General features: G+C 37.5%; 1 protein-coding gene across 6 annotated transcripts in view; it reads left to right on the forward strand.

The window, feature by feature from the left end:
• Positions 1–22,216, forward strand: part of PRCP (prolylcarboxypeptidase) — an 87,759-nt gene that overhangs the window by 52,404 nt on the left and 13,139 nt on the right. For all 6 annotated transcript variants that reach the window (XM_069564897.1, XM_069564895.1, XM_069564898.1 and 3 more), the window contains 3 exons: positions 2,848–3,029; positions 3,289–3,446; positions 4,193–4,365. In XM_069564897.1, the coding sequence (XP_069420998.1) occupies positions 2,848–3,029; positions 3,289–3,446; positions 4,193–4,365 (513 nt within the window). The remainder of the gene's footprint in view (positions 1–2,847; positions 3,030–3,288; positions 3,447–4,192; positions 4,366–22,216) is intronic.

The following is a 22,216-nucleotide window of genomic DNA, read 5'->3' on the forward strand; positions in this document are numbered from 1 at the left end:
AATATTTGTGCACTACCTAGGATCATGATGTATACCACCTTTATACACATACCAGGCATTTAAAAAAAAAAGATTTCTTTCTTTTTTTTTAATGTGGTCACTTTTTTTAAAAGTCTTCAATTGAATTTTGTACAACACTACTTCTGTTTTATGTTTTGATATTTTTGGCCCTAATTCATGTGGGATCTTAGTTCCCTGACCAGGGATCGAACCTGTACACCCTACTTTGGAAGGTGAATGGACCACCAGGGAAATCCCCATACAGTGATTTTTGGAGAAATTTGAGTTAGAGTAACTTGGGTCAGTCATTTTCTAGGCTTCCAGTTTTAAAAGAACTTTTTATTTTCGGAAATTTTATTATCTTATATTATAAATAAATAAAAAGTTCTTGTGTTATAAATGAAAACCAGAGTAATTGTTGCATGGGAAACTCTATTCTTTAGTTTATTTTGCATAATTATCTGATTAGGAAAGTTGACAGGTTTTGAAACCATTGGAAAGTAGTTTGTTGCAGATGAAAACACAACCTTCTTTCCTAGTTCCCTGTGGTCCATACTCTGCTAGGAAAAAGGAGGTGAGGGCTCTCTATGCTATGCTTCCTTCCCTTCATGTGCTTGCAGAATTTGTCAGTAGCATGGGGGAATATTGCAAATGTGTAAGATTGGGAAAAAACCGTACTCAGCTATATGTCGTGCCGTGAAAACTGAAAGTAAAGAACAGTGACAGACCATGAGAGAGAAGTTAAGAAGTCAGAGAAGATACATCTTGGATAAGAGGAAAGGTTAAAGGAGTAAGTGACATGCATAGGAGAGAGGACAGATGGGCCTCTGTGGTTCCAAAATATACCAGGTGATGGGAGTAGTCAGAGTGGTGAGACCAAAATATGAAGGTTAAATAGGATAGTCCGATATGGATATGTGGCTGTGTTAGTTATCTATTGCTACGTAAGAATTTACCTCAAACTTTAGTGGCTTAAAACAACAGTGAACATTTATTATTTTCCAGTTCCTGTGGGTAAGGAATTTTGAGTGACTCAACTAGATGGTTCTGTTTCAGGGGATCTCATGAGGTTAAGACGTCATTTAGTGCTTCAGTCACCTGAAGGCTTGACTGAGGCTGGAGGACCCTCTCTACTTATGTGGAGGATCCATATGAGTGACAAATTGGTGCTAGGTGTTAGCAAGATGCTTTAGTTTGTCCTCTCTTGGGTTTTTCCAAAGGCCTGCTTGAGTGGCTTCATGACATGACAGCTAGCTTCCCTCAAGGTTGGCCATCTAAGAGAGCAAGGTGGAAACTGCAGTGCTTTTTTTTTTTTTAAGTCTTTATTGAATTTATTACAGTATTGCTTCTGTATTATATTTTGGTTTTTTGGCCACAAGTCATGTGGGCTGCAGTCCAAAGGGTCACAAAGAGTCAGACACAGCTGAAGCGACTTAGCATACATGCAATATGTGGGCTCTTAGCTCCCTAAGCAGAGATCAAACCCACACCTCCTGCTTTGGAAGGTGAAGTCTTACCCAGTGGACCACCAGGGAAGTCCACCTGCAATGCTTTTTACGACCAGACTTTGGAAGTCATATATCATTTCTGCCACGTTCTATTTGTGTTAGAACCAAGTCATTAAGTTGAGACCAAGTTCAAAGGGGGAAGAATTAGCCTTCACCTTTAAAAAGGAGACTCTTCTTTAATCTTCTCAGCTTACCAGGACTCCGTTTGAATTCCATCTTCCTACATTGCAGTGAGGAAATTCTCCCTAGGCAGATAACTAGATGATCATGAAACTTACTTCCTGAGTAAGTAAGTCACAGCTATGATGTTTCCAGTAGTCATGTACAGACGTGAGAGCTAGACTTTAAAAAAGCCAGGCAATTGATGCTTTTGAACTGTGTTCTGGAGAAGACTCTTGAGAGTCCCTTGTAAAGCAAGGAGATCAAACCAGTCAATCTTAAAGGAAATGAACCCTGAATACTCTTTGGAAAGACTGATGTTGAAGCTGAAACTCCAGTCCTTTGGCTACCTGATGCAAACAGCTGACTCATTGGGAAAGACCCTGATGCTGGGAAAGATTGAAGGCAGAAGGAAAAGAGGATGACAGAGGATCAGATGGTTGGATGGCATCACTGATTCAAAGGACATGAACTTGGGCAAACTCGGGGAGATGGTGAGAGACAGGGAGGCCTCGCGTGCTGCAGTTCATGGGGTTGCGAAGAGTCAGACACAACTTGGCGACTGAACAACAACATTCTTCTCTCAGGAATCAAAGTCTTGTGTTGCTTTTCCAATGTCTGAAAAAGGTTGTTCCATATCTTGTTTTTTTTTTCCTTAACTCCAATTTTATAGTTGTACAACAGGCAGGCTGACTTGTTCCAGTTGTTGGTATATCAGGCATAATAATCTTTCTGATGAGGAAGGATGATTCTTCCATTTTTCACAAGATTTAGTTTACCTTTGCTTTATATGGTAGCCTTTGTAAATGTTTCAAGATTTGAAATAAAAATTAGAATAGTTGTCTGTTAAAATTAGTATTGTATGCTATCACATCTGTTGTTAAATGTTACTTCAGGTTTATCTCTGTTGTTTCTACTACCTCAGCAAAATCTTTGGTAAATAGCATTTAATAGAACTTACATTTGAATGCAAAAATATATTATTTTCTTCCCACAAACGTAAAATCACTTTCCATGAGTTGAAATTAGCAGTGCTAATGCTTTAACTGGGTGTTTTAACTCAGTTGCCTAGAAATTCTATTTGGAGAAAAGCTTATCTGGCTTTTTTCTGGATCTGTGTTATACCTAAGCTGCTATTATGTGCACATTTATACCCATGTTCTTTGTTATTTTTCTTTAGGATTCCAGACACTTGAATTTTCTGACAACGGAACAAGCTCTGGCTGATTTTGCAAAGTTAATCAAATACTTGAAAAGAACAATCCCAGGAGCTAGAAATCAACCTGTCATTGCCCTAGGGGGCTCTTATGGTGGCATGCTTGCAGCCTGGTTCAGGATGAAGTATCCTCATTTGGTGGTTGGGTAAATGCATTTATGTTGGATGTGAGCACTTTCTTAATGATTGGCAAAGCGAACATAGAGTGTTTTTTTTGGGGGGGTGGGTGGGGGGGAAGGTAAAACATATCCTATTCTATTGTACTGAGATTTCTAATTTCTATTTCACTAAGAGTTGTAGATTTTTCTCACCACTCTTGTTCAGTATCAGTTTCAATTTTAAAACTTGAATTCTGTGAGTTACATTTTTTTCTTTTCTCTTTCTTTTGGTCTTCTTACCATTTAGAGCTCTTGCATCCTCTGCCCCCATCTGGCAGTTTAATGATCTGGTGCCTTGTGACGTATTTATGAAGATTGTAACTACAGATTTTAGCCAAAGTGGCCCAAATTGTTCAGAGAGTATCCGCAGGTCCTGGGATGCCATTAATCGACTTGCAAAAAAGGGTAAGCTTTAATTAAGAGAATGGAATCATGTTTTGTTTTTTTTTGTACCTTTTAAGTGCTAAATCTAACACTTTGCACTTTTTCAGTAAACTTTTTATTTAAATATAACATACATAACTGAACGACTAACACTTTCTTTTATTTCACTTTACATATTTAAGTATAACATATAGAGAAGTACACAAATCAAAATATACAGCTTGGTGAATTTTTGCAAAGTGAATACATAGTGTATTCAGCATGCAGATCAGGAAATCCCTCCCCATCCCCACCCCCAAATCCCCTCTGGCCCTTTGCAGTTACTACCTATGTGCTCATCAAACCTGTTGCTATACTGAATTCTAGAACCGTAAATTAACTTTGCTTACTCTTGAATTTTTTAATAATCGGAATTGCATAGTATGTATTTTTTGTCTCTGCTGTGTTTTACTCAACACTGTGAGATAAATCCATTTGTTTTATTAGGTATAGTTTATGCATTCTCCTTGCTGTATAGTGTTTCATTTGTTTATTTACAAATGACAGTGATTGAGAATACTAACTCTGGTAAGCCCCAGGAAAATAGGCAACTTATCTATCATGAGATTAACCAGTTGCTCTAAAGATATTTTGTTGAATGTTGAAAAAGCCTTTTTGGAGAAACTACATAGGAGACTGAGTTTTCTAAAACACAAGTGAAGAATAAATGATCTGTAAAACCCTTCTGTTGAGCTTTTTTGATTCCGACAATGTGACTCTATTCTCAGGCCCTGGCTTGCGTTGGCTTTCTGAAGCCCTTCACTTATGCACTCCATTAACAAAATTGCAGGATGTTCAGCATTTGAAAGACTGGATTGCTGAAACCTGGGTGAATCTGGCAATGGTGGACTACCCTTACGAATCCAACTTTTTACAGCCTTTGCCTGCTTGGCCTGTCAAGGTAACAGGAAGATATCCTTTCATCACTTTTAATAATGTCACACGAGTGTATGTTCCTCGGTTCTTTGTCTCATCACAACAAAGATTTGGAGCGATGGGCATTAAAGCCCTCGGCGCGTCACAGCTCTCAGGACAAACTGTGTTATAGCTCTTAGGCAAATCAGTGTTACAGCTCAATTTTATTTAGAAGATAGCAGGAGAATCCATCCTCGAAGCGGGAGGGCATGCCAACCCAGAGACTTGAAGAGAAGAGAGTGGAGGAGTGCGTGGGGGAGGGAGAGAGAGAGAGGGAGAGAGAGAGAAAGAGCACACGCACGTGGGAGAGAGAGAGAAAGAGCACACGCACGTGGGAGAGAGAGAGAGAGAGAGAGCAAGGCTTTGGCTCCTCTTTTTGTGTTTTTTCCTCCACCTGGGCCTGCCCTATGCAAATTGGGCTTAGCCAGGAGTGCTGTTTGTTCTACTTGAAGTCTTCACTCTGGTCCTTGGACCTTCTTTTGTTCTATTTTCGTGGGCTTTTCCCTTCCTTGTCTTTTAGCCACCGCCATTTTGGACTCCTTTTCCCTATTCTACCTACCTTACAATAACATACTTCTCTCTCTTCACCGGCCCCCACCCCCTGCCTCTCTTTTTTTTGATGTGTTCTCTGACTTTCAGCATCAGAGGAAGTCTCAGTGACAAGGGACTCTGGAATTAATCGAATCTCAAACCTAGGTAGGAATCCTGGTTTTACTCAAACTTGGACGTGGTACCTAACTCTTCTGAACTTCAGTTTCCTCATTTAAATAATGGAGGTAAAATGCATAGATTATAGAGTTGTATGAATTACAACTCTTAGAACTAAAAAACTAACTCTTAGAAATAAGAACAATAGTTGCTGTTAATGAAATAGTTACTATGTGCCCAATTCTGTGCTGTATATTTGTATATGTGAGTCACATAGAGCTATATGTAATACATGGTCAGTTCAGTCACTCAGTCGTGTCTGACTCTTTGCGACCCCATGAATCGCAGCATGCCAGGCCTCCCTGTCCATTACCAACTCCCGGAGTTCATTCAAACTCATGTCCATCGAGTCAGTGATGCCACCCAGCCATCTCATCCTCTGTCATCCCTTTCTCCTCCTGCCCCCAATCCCTCCCAGCATCAGAGTCTTTTCCAATGAGTCAACTCTTCGCATGAGGTGGCCAAAGTACTGGAGTTTCAGCTTTAGCATCATTCCTTCCAAAGAACACCCAGAACTGATCTCCTTTAGAATGGAATGGTTGTATCTCCTTGCAGTCCAAGGGACTCTCAAGAGTCTTCTCCAACACCACAGTTCAAAAGCATCAATTCTTTGGCGCTCAGCTTTCTTCACATGGTCAGTGCTTGATAAATGGCAGCTGCTATCATGGTGCTATGATTCAGTCAACTGCTAAATGTAATCTAAGTACTAGAGACATCATAAAGGCTGCATACATACAGCAAGGTGGAGTACAAAGAGTGCTGACTCTGGATCCTTATCCAGAGCTACCCTCTACCAGCTGTGTGGTCTTTGGCAAGTCTCTCCTCTTCTTAGGCCCCCAAGTCTTCCTCTGCAGAATAGGATAATGATACTTACATTCTCAGTAGGGTTGTGCTGAGGATCAAATAAAATACTGGATGTGAAAACGCTCTGGAAAATTTAAAGAAACATGACACAATAAAATTTAAAGTTCTTTTCATGCCAGAATTCTTTATCGTATGTATTCTTGTTAAGCATTCCTTTGTAAAGAGCATTCGTCATAGTTTTAGAAACAAAGGCTGACCAACTTGATGGTTATTAAATTCAGAAATATAACAGATTCTATAGCTAGAATGAGTGCTGTAAATGTAGAAAGAATTGGTAATGTAAGAACCAGATTTCAAAAGCAATTTTAATTTAGCTGTTCTTTTGAATTATTAAATGCACACCGTGCTTAAAACTTTGTAACCCAAATGAACTAAGATCATTTGCTACTAGAGAGATTTTTCTTCATCTAAAAAGTAGAATAGCCAGTGGATAACTTGCACACAGTAAGTCAGAGGTAAATGTGTATTTGAATTAAATTGAATTTTGACACTACAAAATTATTTTAAAGAGTAGATCTCTCTTACATGGTAAGAAAACCTAAATCAAAATAATGAGAAAAAACTAAATCTGAAACCATTAGTTGCCATAAATGTATAGGTGCTAATAATGTCTTATCTTTCTATATTATTTTATATTTATAAAGCACTTTCATATATGCTATCTCATTTAATCCCCACAGTCGAGTTATAATTCCAGTTTTATGGAGAGGAAATTTAAGCTCTACGAAGAGGTGGCGGAAGTGGTTTTGAATGCGAATCTGCCGTTGTTCAGAGCCCATGATCTTCTCACGTATTGCATTGAACTAGTAATGGAGGACTTGAGGGAAGAGTTGGGTAGATTGCTGGCCGCAGTGTGACAACTTAACTTTATAGTCTGTGTACCGAGTGAGAATTACATTTACATCTTTATGCCCATTTGGAGAATGAGTTGTCAGATGATAAAAACATATGGGGACTTCCTTTGTTATTTAGAATAGGGGCTGGCAAACTTTATTTGTAAAGGACTACATGGTAAATATTTTAGGCTTTGTGAACTGTATAGTTTCTGTGACAGTTACTCGGCTTTGTAGCTTTGGCAAGAAAGTGACCACAGACAATATTTAAATGAATGAGGAAGGCTATGTTCCAACAGTATTTATAAAACAGGCAGTGGCTGGCTTTGGCCTGGGGCCTGTAGTTTGCTGACCCAACTTAGGATAAGTGCCAGAGGAATACATCTTTAATGTTCATTTATGATTTGGAATAGTAAACAGCCTAACTGGTTTTGTCTCTGCATCTTTAATATTCCTTTTGAGATATTTTGCTGTTGAATCTTAACTGTAAATATATAGTCTTGTCTTTTGTCTCTCCTAAGTAATCACTCAAAATTAGTGGAGTATATCTCAAATATTTTGTCATGTGTTTTTGATTTAGCACAGTCTGTTTTATCTTTTGTGTACTTATACATATTTTAAAAGTTTATTTTTAAGGCAAAGTAACTTTGTGCCTTTGCCTCATAATGACCTTTTACTTCTTTTATCTAGGACTTGTTCTTGTCATTTCCTTCAGTTTTTGTTTTGTTTTGTTTTGTTTTTGTTTTGTTACCAACTTTATCCTTTCTTTTGACTTATTAAGGAACTCTTGATTGTTTATGATATGTTTATAAATCTCTTTCCTGCCTGCATCCCACCAAAAGTAACCTATCTTTGCCTCTTGCTTGAGAAACTTCCTTTGCCTCCATCTACCTCTAATTTTATCCTATCTGATTTCAGAATTTTTCCAGTACATGTCTCCCTCCCAAGCTTTTAGTTTCAGATCACTTTCTTTCACTGTTCATTCTGTTTCTCCTTTCTTGACCCCCTCTCTGTTCTCCCAACCCCCTAATCCCTGGAACACTACCCAGTTGGAGACTGCTCTTTCACTTGGATAGTTCCATTTAACCAGGACTCCTCCTCCCTCTGATACACTTCCTCCTTTTTAAAGGCCTAACAAACAGCGTTCCTTTTCTGAGTCTGTAACTCAAGCTTAGGATGGTGAGATGATATGTAATAGTTATGAAAAAATGCAGGTGATTTCCAGTGCTGCCTGGACTTGCACGGTTCTGAAGTATCCATATGGGGTGTCTGAATGCCATTTTCCACGTCAACTCAAGTATCATTGTTTCTAATTTATCTTTGAGCCATGCACACTCAGACTCCATTTGCTTTTGTTTACTGTTAACAGAAGCTGCAACATTCATGCAGAAATAATCACGGCCTTGGCTGATAGAACACAAGGAAGAGGAGAAAAGGGAAATAGAAAACCCCTCTGTCATTTGACTGCTCTGTCAGCATAAAAACTGCTAGCTCTCAGTTCTCAGTTTCAAGAGCAGTGGTAAAGGATACTATAGTTTGTTTATTTTGGAATCATTTTTCAGCTGATAACTCACCAAATCTTTTGGCTTAGCGTCCTGAGCATGCAGATAGATACAGTGAAATAATAAGACATAAGATGGAAAATCTCTTCTGTTTGTCTTGGTGTTTGATAATGTATTCGACCTCTCTGGGTGGTTTAAGCGGTTTAGGTGCATTCTATGAAAAGGGAGCTTTTAATGACAAAACTAATGTGATTATCTTAGTGAGTGTGAGAGGGGTATTGAAGCCTTAGAGAAAGAAAATCTGTTAGAAAAGCTGAATGTATCTGCTTAATCCTTTCTCTAATGTGGATGGGCCATCCTATCTGAGAAGAGATAGTTTTGTGTTTTTTTTTTGACCTATCTTCTTTAAAAGCATTTCTTTGCCTTCTTTTTCTTTCTGTTATTCAAATACTTATCTTCATAGGTAGAGGGACACTTAAAGCTTTTCAACAACTCATTATCTTTACTTTCTCTGGTGTACGTGGCATTATATTTGGGTTAAGAGCTGATCAGTTTGGAATGGACATTACAGTGTTCTACTATCTCCATGATTTCTACACTATTTAAAACAGAATTATTAAAATGGACCTCTTATGCTCTTGTTATGTTTTTTTCCTGAATGTTCACATTTGTTCTGAGAAATAGTGAATTAAATCTGTCCATTTCTTAAACCTCGTTTTACTCTACTGCTTTACAGTTTTCTTTTTACTATTTCTTAATAAAAAGTTTTTTGTAATTTTACATTGCCACAGAATCCCTTCTCTAAGTTTTTACCTAAAACAAATGCACTTAGAAAACTGTAACGTGAGAATAAAAAAAAATTAAGCCTGAGGCTGCAGGTATGTTTAGTCACTGTTTTTGTTGTTACTTGACTCATATTGTGACTTCAGAGTCGAGTGTGTGTAGTGTAGTGGTTACACATGGTATCTTCAGAGTTTTCTGCATTTGAATCCCAGTTCTGTTACTTTCTGGTTGTATGACTTTGCAGAAGTTTCTTAACCTCTCTCTGCTTTGGTTTCCTCATCAGCAAAATGGGGATAAAGAACTATAATGTTTATTAGAGTCGGTATGAGGACTTAATAGGACCTGCTGTATGGTAAGCACTAAATTGATACTGCTGTTGCTGCTAAGTCGCTTCAGTCGTGTCTGGTTCTGTGTGACCCCATAGACGGCCGCCTACTAGGCTCCTCTGTCCCTGGGATTCTCCAGGCAAGAATACTGGAGTGGGTTGCCATTTCCTTCTCCAATGCATGAAAGTGAAAAGTGAAAGTGAAGTTGCTCAGTCGTGCCCGACTCTTAGCAACCCCATGGACTACAGCCTACCAGGCTCCTTCGTCCATGGGATTTTCCAGGCAAGAGTACTGGAGTGGGGTGCCATTGCCTTCTCTGAAATTGATGCTAGTTATATGCATATGATTGTTACTATATAATATATATATATACATATCAAGAAGACATTGTTGTACCAAGAGTTTGTAGCCAGATTCTGGGTTCAGAACCCGTATTCACTATTTTAAATTTGTGTATCTGTAGTTAGACCTCTCTGAGCTTTTTCCTTCTCTGTGAAGTGGGGATGGTTATTATGTTTCTCCCTGGGTCACTATAGGGAAAACACCTGAGCTCAAGGAATAGTCAATAGTTTTACTAGCAGATTCAGCCCCAGCTGTTCCCATATCAGTGGATTTATGGTCTAAGTAGGAATGCTATGTCATATGTAGAAATTATTTAGAAAGCATTGTTTGTTAGTGTCTACAAAATAAATAGACAGTATAATTAATTAATTCAGTTGCTCAGTCATGTCCAACTCTTTGTGACCCCATGAACCGCAGCATGCCAGGCCTCCCTGTCCATCATCAACTCCCGGAGCCCATCCAAACCCATATCCGTTGAGTCGGTGATGGCATCCAACCATCTCATCCTCTGTTGTCCCCTTCTCCTCCTGCCCTCAATCTTTCCCAGCATCAGGGTCTTTTCAAATGAGTCAGCTCTTCTCATCAGGTGGCCAGAGTATTGGAGTTTCAGCTTCAACATCAGTCCTTCCAATGAACCCTCAGGACTGATCTCCTTTAGGATGGACTGGTTGGATCTCCTTGCAGTCCAAGGGACTCTCAAGAGTCTTCTCCAACACCACAGTTCAAAAGCATCAATTCTTCTACTTCATAATACAGGGGCTATCTTAATGCTGAGTATTTTGAATAGAAGTGGTTGGCAGAGAATTTTTCTTTGATTAGATCACAGTCCCTAAGTATACAATTAACAGACCAAGTCATATGGGTAATAATTGCAAATTTCAGGCGTAAGCTGAAATATTATATGAGATTGAACCAAATATGCCAATATTTGTGTTTGACTTATAAGCATGACAATTTCCTATGATTCAGCTTAACATTTACATAGGTGTTTCATGCATCTTATAGTAGTTTAACAAAAGTTTATGAATACTTCTTTTGAATTACCAGTTTTTGAATAAACATGGGAATGGTGCTGAGGTTTTGCTAATATACGTGTTTTGGGGAAAACTTTATTCACTCTTGGCTATCCCAAAATTCTTAATGGAATATAGTCTTCCCTTAGTATCCATGGTAACTTCAGGGGATTGGTACCAGGAGCCCATGTTTCTATAAAAATCCATGAACGCTCAAGTCCCTTATATAAAATGGCATAGTACAGTCAGTGGGCTTCCCTGGTAAAGAATCCACCTGCTGATGCAGGAGCCATGGGTTCGGAAGATCCTCTGGAGAAGGAAACCCACCCCAGTATTCTTGCTTGGGAAATCCCATGGACAGAGGATCCTGGTGGGCGACAGTCCATGGGGTTGCAGAAGAGTTGAACACGACTTAGCGACTAAACAACAGGAAGTAGGGTTAGTGGGCCTCTTTATCCATGGGTTTCCCATAAGTGGATTCAGCCAGCCTCAGATGGAAATTTCCATCCATGGATACCAAACTTGTGGATATGGAGGGCTGACTGTATATTTATTGAGAAAAATCTTTATAAATGGACCTACTCAGTTTAAACTTGTATTTTTCAAGAGTCAGCTGTACATAGAGATATGTTAGGCAGTGTGTCTTGTAAGCTAGAGGATGATACTTAGATTCACAGAATCTTTGTGTTAGAAAGGAAATTTAGAAACACCTAAAATAATCAAATTGTCTTATTTCAGTTAATTTTTGTTTGGCCACACTGTGTGGCTTATGGGATTTTAGTTCCCTGATCCGGGATGGAATTCAGGGCCCCAGTAGTGAGAGTGCTGAGTCCTAACCCCTGGACCACCAGGGAATTTGCGGCAAACATATTTTAAGTGATATTTTTCAGGCCTTCTATCTAGCCTTGCTAAGTGCTAAGTTGCTTCAGTCATGTATTGCTCTTTGTGACCCTGTGGACTGTAGCCCACCAAGATCCTCTGTCCATGGGATTTTCCAGGCATGAATACTGGAGTGGGTTGCCATTTCCTTATCCAAGGTATCTTCCCGAACCAGGGATTAAACCTGTGTCGATTATGTCTCCTGCTTTGGCAGACAGATTCTTTACCACTAGCGCCATCGATCTATGGCAAACAAATTTTAAGTGATATTTTCCAGGCCTTCTATCTAGCATACTGGTAGCATTATAAATTTATACTTCCTTTCTATAGGGTACTTTGACATGTAGCAAAAGACTTAAAAATGTTTATTTCTTTCAAGCCAGTGATTCCTCTAAGAATTTATCTCAAGAAAGCAAGGGTAGATAGATAGATTTAGCCCCAAGGATATTTATTATAGCCTTACTTGTAATAATAAAAGATTGAGATAATACAAATTACCAATTTGTCCTCAAATCCCCATGCTGATTGCTGCCTTCTGAAGTTTCTCATGTTGGTCATTGTCCTTATTAGAGTGTGGTGCTCAGAACTGGACACAGTACTCTAACGGTGCTCTGACCTCACAGAGGACAGTGGGCCCAGGATTGCCCTTAATCTGGACATGGAATTTCTATCAGCAGAGGCCAAGTTTCTGATCATGATGTTCTCTCTGTGTAAGTGGGGCTGCCAAAACCCGAGTATTGTCAGCTGGTGCCGGTCTCCAGCCATGCTTGTGTCTTTTAAGGAGTGACAGTAGCTGTTTGCATAGATGACTATTCATGGAGACGCCTTTTCTTTGCCTGACAGAGGCCCAGTGTTCTTGCTCTGAGAGGGGATCTGATGCCAGCATGTGAGTCACACTCACTTGTTACTGTTCTCTTCAAGAGTTTTAGGCCACTTGTTGCTGCACATCAGCACCCCCTTCTCCCTCGGCCCAGCTTGCATTGTCACCCTGCCTCATCTGCCATGCCGTGCTTGAACATAATGCTCTTCTCTGCATTCCATGGGTCTGCTCTGTAGTCTTGTGCTGCATTTTGAAAGAGCTAAGTCCACTGGGGGAATCCACATGCACGAAAGAATGATGATCTTTGCTATCTATACATGATCTATTGTGTGGCAGTAGATAGTTTAATAATTCTATGATTAGTTCTTAATTTTCATATATTCTTGAGAGTTTGATTGGTTTGTGTCTCAGGAACATTGTCTGAGAAAAGCGCTATACAATTAGGTATTTTTGACTTACCATGAATGATGGAGAGTTGTCAGAATAGTAAACCACTCTTTTGCTTGTTTTCTTCAGCTTTCATTTCCTTATTGCTTTAAGCTTGATAAGTTTGTGAATCTTAGTTTCTGACTTTCTCACACTCAGCATTTCCAAAAGCTTATTGAGAATAATCACATTCTATCTCGCTTTTGGAAAGTCACGTTGCAGTTGAGCATGTTAAAGGCTCTGAGAAATCCTGTAGTTAAGAATACTGTTCACATTTGCTGCTACAACATTTCCTAAAATTATTTGACTGTAAATCTTTTTTCACAAAGTATCATTTAACATTCCGTAGACATATTGTTGTGCCAAATAAATTTGGGGAGAGGTATTAAAATTTCCCTGTAATTTATTTTTTCTGTCTTTTCAAGCTTCCCTTTTTCTCAGGAAGGCGTTGCTGGAAGCTGGTGCTAATCAGAACTGTGATGAGAGACCAGCTTTGCTTGTGACTGCTCATCTCCTTTTGCAACTTTCCTGTCTGTGGGAACATGTCCCTAGATGAGGCCTTGTTGCTCCTGCTGCCCAGAATTTCTCTCTGAAGTGGGGTAACTGGGTTCTTCCTTGCCTGGCTTCATCTTCTCTGGACAAGTCTCTTTTTTGTCAGAACTTGCCTTTTTGTATGTATCTTTTCTGTATGCAATGAGAGGGGATCAGATCACTGAATACATGTCAAGATGTTAATAGAGCATGCAAGCTTAATGTATTTTTTTGCCATTGGGGTATTTGCAGTTTTATAAGGGGATGCCTCCTAAGCTGCATAATAGATAAGATATGTTTTACAACCAGAGAGACCTGGAGTTGAAAGAATCTAAGTTCTATCATTTACTAACTAGATGACCTTGAATAAAGTGATTTAACCTAAGAATCAGTTTATTCATGTAAACTAGTAGACAAATATATATCTAGTGAGATTGTTGGAGGATTAAATGATGTAATATTTGTAAACCCAGCAATCAATAATTAGTAGCTACTGCTGTTGTTGCTACTGTCTCTATTTCAGCTGAATCTGTTGCCTATGATTTTTCCCCAACATTTTATTGTGAAAATGTAAGTAACATTTTGTAATGGACATGAACTTGAGCAAACTTCAGGAGATGGTGAGGAACAAGGAGACCTGGCGTGCTGCAGACCATGGGGTCACAAAGAGTTGGACACGACTGGGCTACTGTACAACAACAGCAACAACAATATTATTTTTGCTATATTGTATTTGCTTATAATATATATATTCACTTATCCACCCCCTATCTATCCTTCCTTTTATCTTATTTTTTAAATTCATTCAAAGTATGTTGCAGATATCAGTACACTTCTTCCTAAATACTGTGATGTGATTTTATTTTTTTAAATTTAATTTATTAAAACTAAACAAACAAAAAACCAGTTCATTTATTTCTCTCCACTGCTGCCCTCCTCCTGTCTCCGGCAGCCATTAATCTGTTCTCTTTATTTATTAGTATAGATTTTTAAATTAAAAGAATATTTTTTAGATTCTACATATGAGAGAGCTTACAATATTTGTCTTTGTTTGACTGATTTCACTTAGCGTAATGCCCTTAAAGTTTATCCATGTTGTCACAGATGACAAGATTTCATTTTTTAATGGCATAGTAATATTCCATTGTATATATGTACCATATCTCCTTTATTTATTCATGCACTGATGAACTCTTAGATTGTTTCCATATCTTGGAAAATCATTGCCAAGACCTATGTCATTGTAAATAATGCTACAGTGAACATGGAGATGCATATATCTTTTTAGATTAGTGTTTTTCTTTTCTTTGGGCAAATGCCCAGAAGTGGGATTGCTGGATTATATGGCAGTTCTAAATTTTTGAGGAACCTCCATACTGTTTTCCATAGTGATGTATCAGTTTACATTCCTACCAACAGTGCCCAAGAATTCCCTTTTCTCTGCATCCTTGCCAACACTTGTTACTATTTTTCCTTTTGATAATAGCCATTCTTATAGATGTGAGGTGGTATCTCATTGTACTCTTGATTTGCATTTTCCTTTTAATTAATGATGTGGAGCATCTTTTTATATACTTGTTGCCCATCTGTATGTCTTCTTTGGAAAAGTGTCTGTTCAGATCTTCTGCCCATTTTTTAATCGGATTTTTTTTGTTTTTTGGCTGTTGAGTTGAGTTCTTACATATTTTGGATGTTAGCCCCTTATCAGATATATGATTTGCAGATATTTTCTCCCATTCAGTAGGTTGACTTTTCATTTGTTGATTGTTCCCTTTGCTATGCAGGAGCCTTTCAGTTTGATGTAATCCCACTTGTTTAGTTTTGCTTTTGCTGCTATTGCTTTTGTGTCAGATTTAAAAAATCATTGCTAAGATCTATGTCAAGAAGCTTACTACCTGTGGTTTTTTTTTCTGTTAATTTTATGGTTTCAGGTCTTACATTCAAGTCATTCAACTTGAGTTAATTTTTGTGTTTGGTGTAAAATAGACATCCAGTTTCATTGTTTTGCATGTGGCTGTGCAGTGTTCCCAATACCATTTATTAAGAGACTATTTTTCCCCCAGTGTATATTCTTGACTTTTTCATAAGTTAATTGATCATATATGCATTGGTTTACTTCTGGTTTCTCTATTCTGTGTCTTTGTTTTTATGCCAATACCATATTGTGTTAATTAAAATAGCTTTGTAATATAGTTTGAAATCAGAGAGTGTGATGCCTCTGGCATTTCTCTTTCTCAAGATTGCTTTATCCACTAGGGGTCTTTTATGGTTCCACACTAATTTTTAAATTTTATTTCTGTGAAAAAGCCATTGGAATTTTGGTAGGGATAGCATTGAATCTGTATATTGCTTTGTGTATGGATATTTTAACAATATTAATTCTTCCAGTCCATGAGCATGAAATATATTTTCATTTATCTTCATTTTTTAAATTAATGTCTTGTATATAAAAAATAAATTTGGTTGCACTCTGTGGCATGTGAGACCTTAGTTCTCTGACCAGGGATCAAACCTTTGTCCCCACATTGGAAGGTGGAATCTTAATCACTGGACTACCAGGGAAGTCCCTTGTATTTTTTTAATGTACAGGTCTTCCATATCTAAAATACTTCCTCTCAGGTATTTTATTCTTATTAATGTAATTGTAAATGGGACTGTTTTATTAATTTCTCTTTCTAATAGTTCATTATTAGCATATATAAGTGCAACAGATTTTTGTATGTTGATTTTGTATCTTGAAACTTGATTTTGTATCTTGAAAATTCATAGTTTTCTTAGTGGATTCATTAATTTTTCTAACAGCTTTTCTTTTTTTGCTACACCACAGAGCTTGTAGGGTCTTAGTTCCTTGACCAGAGATTGAACTAGTGCCGAACCTCCAGGGAATTTCCTCTAACAGTTTTTGATGGAGACTTTTTGATTTTCTATACATAATTTCATGTCACCTGCAAATAGAGACAGTTTTACTTATTCCTTTCAGATTTAGATGCCTTTTATTTATTTTTCTTAACTTACATTCTCTGGCTAGGACTTCCAGTACTATGTTGAATAAAAGTGATGAGTGTGGACATCTTTGTCTTGTTCCTGATCTTAGAGGAAAAGCTTTCAGCCTTTCACTGTTGTGTATGGTGTTTGCTCTGGGCTTGCCATGTATAACCTTTATATGTTGAAGTATGTTTCCTCTATGCCCACCTTGTGGAGAGTTTTTATTATAAATGGCTGTTGATTTTTGTCAAATACTTCTTTGGCATCTATTAAGATGATCATATGATTTTTATCCTTTATTTTGTTAATATGGTGGTTCACATTGACTTATTTGTGGATGTTGAACCATCCTTGAATCCCTGGATACATCCTACTTAATCATGGTGTATGATGCTTTTAATGTATCATTGAATTTGGTTTGCTAATATTTTGTTGAGGATTTTTGCATCTGTGGTCATCAGAGATATTGGCCTGTAATTTTCTTTTCTTGTGGCAGGCTTACTAGTTTTGGTATCAGGGTAATGCTGGCCTTGTAAAATGAACTTGGAAGTGTTCCCTTCTCTTCTATTTTTTGGGGAAGAATTTAGGAAAGATTGATATTAATTCTTCCTTGAATGTTTGGTAGAATACACTAGGGAAACCATCTGGTTCTAGACTTTTGTTTTTTTGGAAGGTTTTTGGTTACCGATTCAGTCTCTTTAGTAGTATTCAGCCTGTTCAGATTTTCTGTTTCGTCATGATTCAGTCTTGATAGGTTGAATGTTTCTAGGAATTTATCCATTTCTCCTAGGTTGTTGAATTTGATGACATAATTATCATTAAGTTATATCAATAACATCAATAACAAACTATAATAGTTGTTTGCTATGTTCCTTTGTATTCTTGTGGTATCAATTGTAGTATCTTCTCTTTCATTTCTTATTTTATTTATTTGAGTTCTCTCTTTTTTTCTTGGTCATTGGTCATGCTGGCTAAAGACTTGTTAATTTTCTTTGTCTTTTCAAGGGTTCAGGTTGTTTTTTGTTTTTTTTTTTTTTCCTATTGCCATGTTCCAGACTGCAAGTGTTTCCTGGAAGAGAGTTTTACATATGTCTGGTGTCCTGATTTTTATATATGATGCTCCAGTTTTTATGGCTGCCACCCTTGGGACACCCCTTGATCACCTGGCCCTGGTGGCTGGGATGGACTAGGGCTTGCATTCTTGGGTCCCGTGAGACTGTGTAATTGGAGGTATGATTTTTGACAGGTTGCCACCCTCAGAGCACTGCACAGATAGCAGGTTGGGGCACATTGCCCAGTATTTTTGTGAAGGAGACGTCTTTGCTAGTTTGGGGCTTCTGCCTGCAGGGCAGGCTTCAGATTTGACACATATTTAGTGGCCTTCAAGGCTGCTCTTAAAGAATGTAGGTTGTGGATGCCATCTTGGTGCTTTCATTCTGCCTTGCTGTTATCACCTATTAAAGAGCTTATACACTTACCTGGAGCCCATTTTTTGTGACTGCCCAGTGGACACTTACAGATCATCCAGCTCTGGTGGCCAACAGGACTCATGCTTGCAGTCCCACAGGACTGTATATATTTGCATATTTTTAAAAACTGTTGCTTGAGAGTCTGGCTTCTAGTCAGCCTGAATCAAAGAGCTAAGGTTCTCCCTTTTGGGATGTTGACAGGTTGTGGCATGTCTTCAACTACTTGGAGTTATTAAGACTATAGTAGGCTGCTTGGATAAGCACAGAGATTTGAAAGACAACCAAGAGTTAAAGCAGAGTTGAACAACAAGATTTGTCTCCTATATGAGGCCACTCCTTCAAGACTGGGAGAGGTGGTTGTTTCATCTACTATATAGAAATTGAAACAGAGAATCAAACAGAATGAAGAAACAAGAAGAATATGTTCCAAGAAAGAAGAATATAAAACTCAGAAAAATCTTAATGAGAGAAATATTAATTTATCTGATAAAGAGTTAAAAGTAATGATTATGAAGATGCTCACTGAACTGGGGAGAAGAATGAATGAACACAGAACTTCAAAAAAGACATGGAAAATATTAAAAATGTACCAAATAAGATGTTACAAAGCTCAAGAATATACTAACTGATAAAATTACACTGGAGAAGATCAACAGCAGATTAGATGAAACAGAAGACACGATCAGTCAACTCAAAGAGAGGGCAGTAGAGCTTACTGAATCAGAGCAGCAGAAGGAAAACAGAATGAAGTAAAGTGAAAATAGCTTAAGGGACTTATAGACTAACATTTACATCAAATGGTCTAACATTCACATCATAGGGTCCCCAGAAGAAAAAGAGAAACAGAGGCAGAAATCTTATTTGAAGACAAAACAGCTGAAAGCTTCCCTATCTTCTAGACCTAGGAATCTCAGAGAGTTCCAAATAAGAGGTATCCAAACAGACTAATACCAAGAAAAATTACAATTAAAATGTCAAAAGTCTTTACTTCTCTGGTGGTTCAGTGGATAAGAATCTGGCTGCCAATGCAGGGGACGTGGGTTTGATTCTTGGTCCAGGAAGATTCCACATGCCATGGGGTACCTAACCACATGTGCCACAACTTCTGAAGGCTATGCATCTAGAGCCTCTGCTCTGCAACAAGAGAAGCCACCACAATGAGAAGCCTGTGCACCGCGATTAAAGGTAGCCCCTCATTACTGCAACTAGAGAAAGCCATACACAGCAACAAAGACCTTGTGCAACCAAAAAAAAAAAAAAAAAGAAGTTAAAGATAAGAAGAAACTTTATACATATTTTTACACAGATTATATTATTATTTTTAATTGGAGTATAAAAAAACTGGCAATGGGAGTATAAAAACAATTTGCACTGCTTTGTCAGTTTTTGCTGTACAGCAAAATGAATCAGCCATAGGTATACATCTGTCCCTTCTTTTTTGGATTTCCTTCTCATTTAGGTCACAGAGCACCGAGTAGAGTGTCCCGTGCTATACAGTAGGTTCTCATTAGTTATCTATTTTATACATAGTAGTGTATATATGTCAATCCCAGTCTCCCAATTCATCTCACCACCACCCCTTTCTCTCCCTTGGTGTCCATACATTTGTTCTCTACATCTGTGTCTCTATTTCTGCTTTGCAAGTAAGATCATCTACACAATTTTTCTAGATTCCACATATATGTGTTGCTGCTGCTGCTGCTAAGTCGCTTCAGTCGTGTCCGACTCTGTGCGACCCCATAGACGGCAGCCCACCAGGCTCCCCCATCCCTGGGATTCTCTAGGCAAGAATACTGGAGTGGGTTGCCATTTCCTTTTCCAATGCATGAAAGTGAAAAATCAAAGTGAAGTCTCTCAGTCGTGTCCGACTCTTAATGACCCCATGGACTGCGCCTACCAGGCTCCTCTGTCCATGGGATTTTCCAGGCAAGAGTACTGGAGTGGGGTGCCATTGCCTTCTCCATATATGTGTTAATATATGGTATTTATTTTTCTCTTAAGTTACTTCACTCTGTATGACAGTCTCTCAGTCTATCCATGTCTCTGCAAATGGCTCAATTTCCTTCTTTTTTAAAGCTGAGTAATATTCCATTGTATATATGTACCACAGCTTCTTTATCCATTCCTCTGCTGATGGACAGTTAGGTTGTTTCCATGACCTAGCTATTGTAAATAGTGCTGCAATGAACACTGGAGTGCATGTATCTTTTAAAATTATGATCTTCTATAGTGTATACCCATCAGTGAAATTGCCAGGTCATATGGAAGTTCTATTAAGGAGAAAATATTAAAAACAACAAGAGAAAGTAATTTCTTACATGCAAAGAAACTCCCATAAGACTATGAGCAGATTTTTTAGCAGAAAGTTTTCAGGCCTAAAGGGAATGGCACAATATATTCAAAGTGTTAAAAGGAAAAGAACCTTTAAACCAGGAAAACTCTATAGAACAGATAGAGTTTACCAGATAAGCAAAAACTAAAGGCGTTCATTACCGCTAAACCAGCCTTAGAATAAATGTTAAAAGGGACTTCTTTAGGCTGAAATGAAATGGCACTAATTAGTAATGAGAACTCATATGAAAAGTAAACCTCACTGGAAAGAAAAATACATACAGGAAGTCCCCTACATTCAAACAAGTTCCATTCTAAGAGCACAATTATAAGTTCAATTTGTTTGCAAATCCAACAAAGTTAGCCTAGGTAAACAACAAGCACAATTAGCTCCATAGTACTGTACTGTAGTAGGTTTATAATACATTTACATCTTTGAGTTCACAATCTGAAGATTCATATGTAGGGGACTTACTGTGTAGTAAAGGTAGGGGATTAATTATGTACAAAGCTAGTATGAAGGCTGAAAAAGATAAAGGTAATAAAAATAACTATGATTACAATAATTTGTTAGGTATGCACAAGATAAAGATGTAGAATGTGACTTCAAAATCATAAAATGAGGGGGGTAATAATGTTGCGCTTTTCAGTGAGATCAAGCTTGAGTGTTATCAACTTTGACTGTTGTAGATATAAATTGTTATATATAAGCCTCATGGTAACCACAAAACAAAAACTTACAGTAAATATATGAAAGATAAAGAGAGGAATATAAGCCTACCACTAAAGAAAATCTTCAAGCCACAAAGAAAGAGAGCAAGAGAAAAAAGAAAGGAGCTAGAGAAACTACATAAACAGCCAGAAAACAATGAACAAATTTTCAATAAGCACATAACATATCAATAATTACTTTAATGTAAATGGACTAAATTCTTTAATCAAATACATAGAGTTGCTGATTGAATTAAAAAAACAAGACCCATCAATATTATTGCTTAGAAGAGAGTCATTTTAAATGTAAGGACACACACAGACTGAAAGTAAAGGGTTGGAAAAAGATACTCCATGCAAATGGAAACCAAAATAAAGCTGGAGTAGCTATTCTTATATTGAACAAAACAGACTTTAAAATAAAGACTTTACTAACACACAAAGAAGTGTGTTGCATAATAATAAAGGAGTCAGTTCAACAAGAAGATATAACATTTGTAGATATTTATGTGCCCAACATAGGAGCACCTATATAAGTAAAGCAGATATTAACAGACCTAAAGGTGGAAATAGACAACAGTACATGACAGAAGGGGACTTTAATATTCCACTTATATTGATAGTTCATCCAAGCATAAAATCAATAAGGAAATATTGGCCTTAACACATTAGACTAGATGAACTTAATAGATATTTATAGAACATTCTCTCTGAAACAGCAGAATATACATTCTACTCAAGTGCACATAGAACATTTTCTAAGATAGATCAAATGTTTGGCCACAAAACAAATCTTAATAAATTTAAGAAGATTGAAATTATATGAAGCATCATTTCCAACCGGAGTGGTATAAAACTAGAAATAAATTACACAAAGAAAATGGAAAAATTCACAAATATGTGGAGATTAAACAACATGCTATTGAACACTCAATGGGTCAAAGAAGAAATTAAAAGAGAAATTTAAAAAAAAAACATAGAGATAAATGGAAATGTAACATACCAAAATTTATGGGATGTAGTGAAAACACTTCTGGGAGGGAAGTTCATAGTGATAAATGCCTATCTCAAGAGATAAGAAAAGTCTCAAACAACCTAAATTTATACCTCAAGGAACTAGAAAAATAACAAGTGAAGCTCAAAGTCAGTAGAAGGAAAGAAAGAGCAGAAATAAATGAAATATAGACTATATACTTCAGCTTTAACAACATTATCTAGAGTTCAATATTTGTTTATCATTTTTTGAAGTGAAATTTATGTACAAATCATAAATGTGCTACTTGTTGTATACTAGGCCCCTACAGATAAGAAATA

Source organism: Ovis canadensis, chromosome 21, assembly GCF_042477335.2.
Source record: "Ovis canadensis isolate MfBH-ARS-UI-01 breed Bighorn chromosome 21, ARS-UI_OviCan_v2, whole genome shotgun sequence".
NCBI classification, from domain to species: domain Eukaryota; kingdom Metazoa; phylum Chordata; class Mammalia; order Artiodactyla; family Bovidae; genus Ovis; species Ovis canadensis.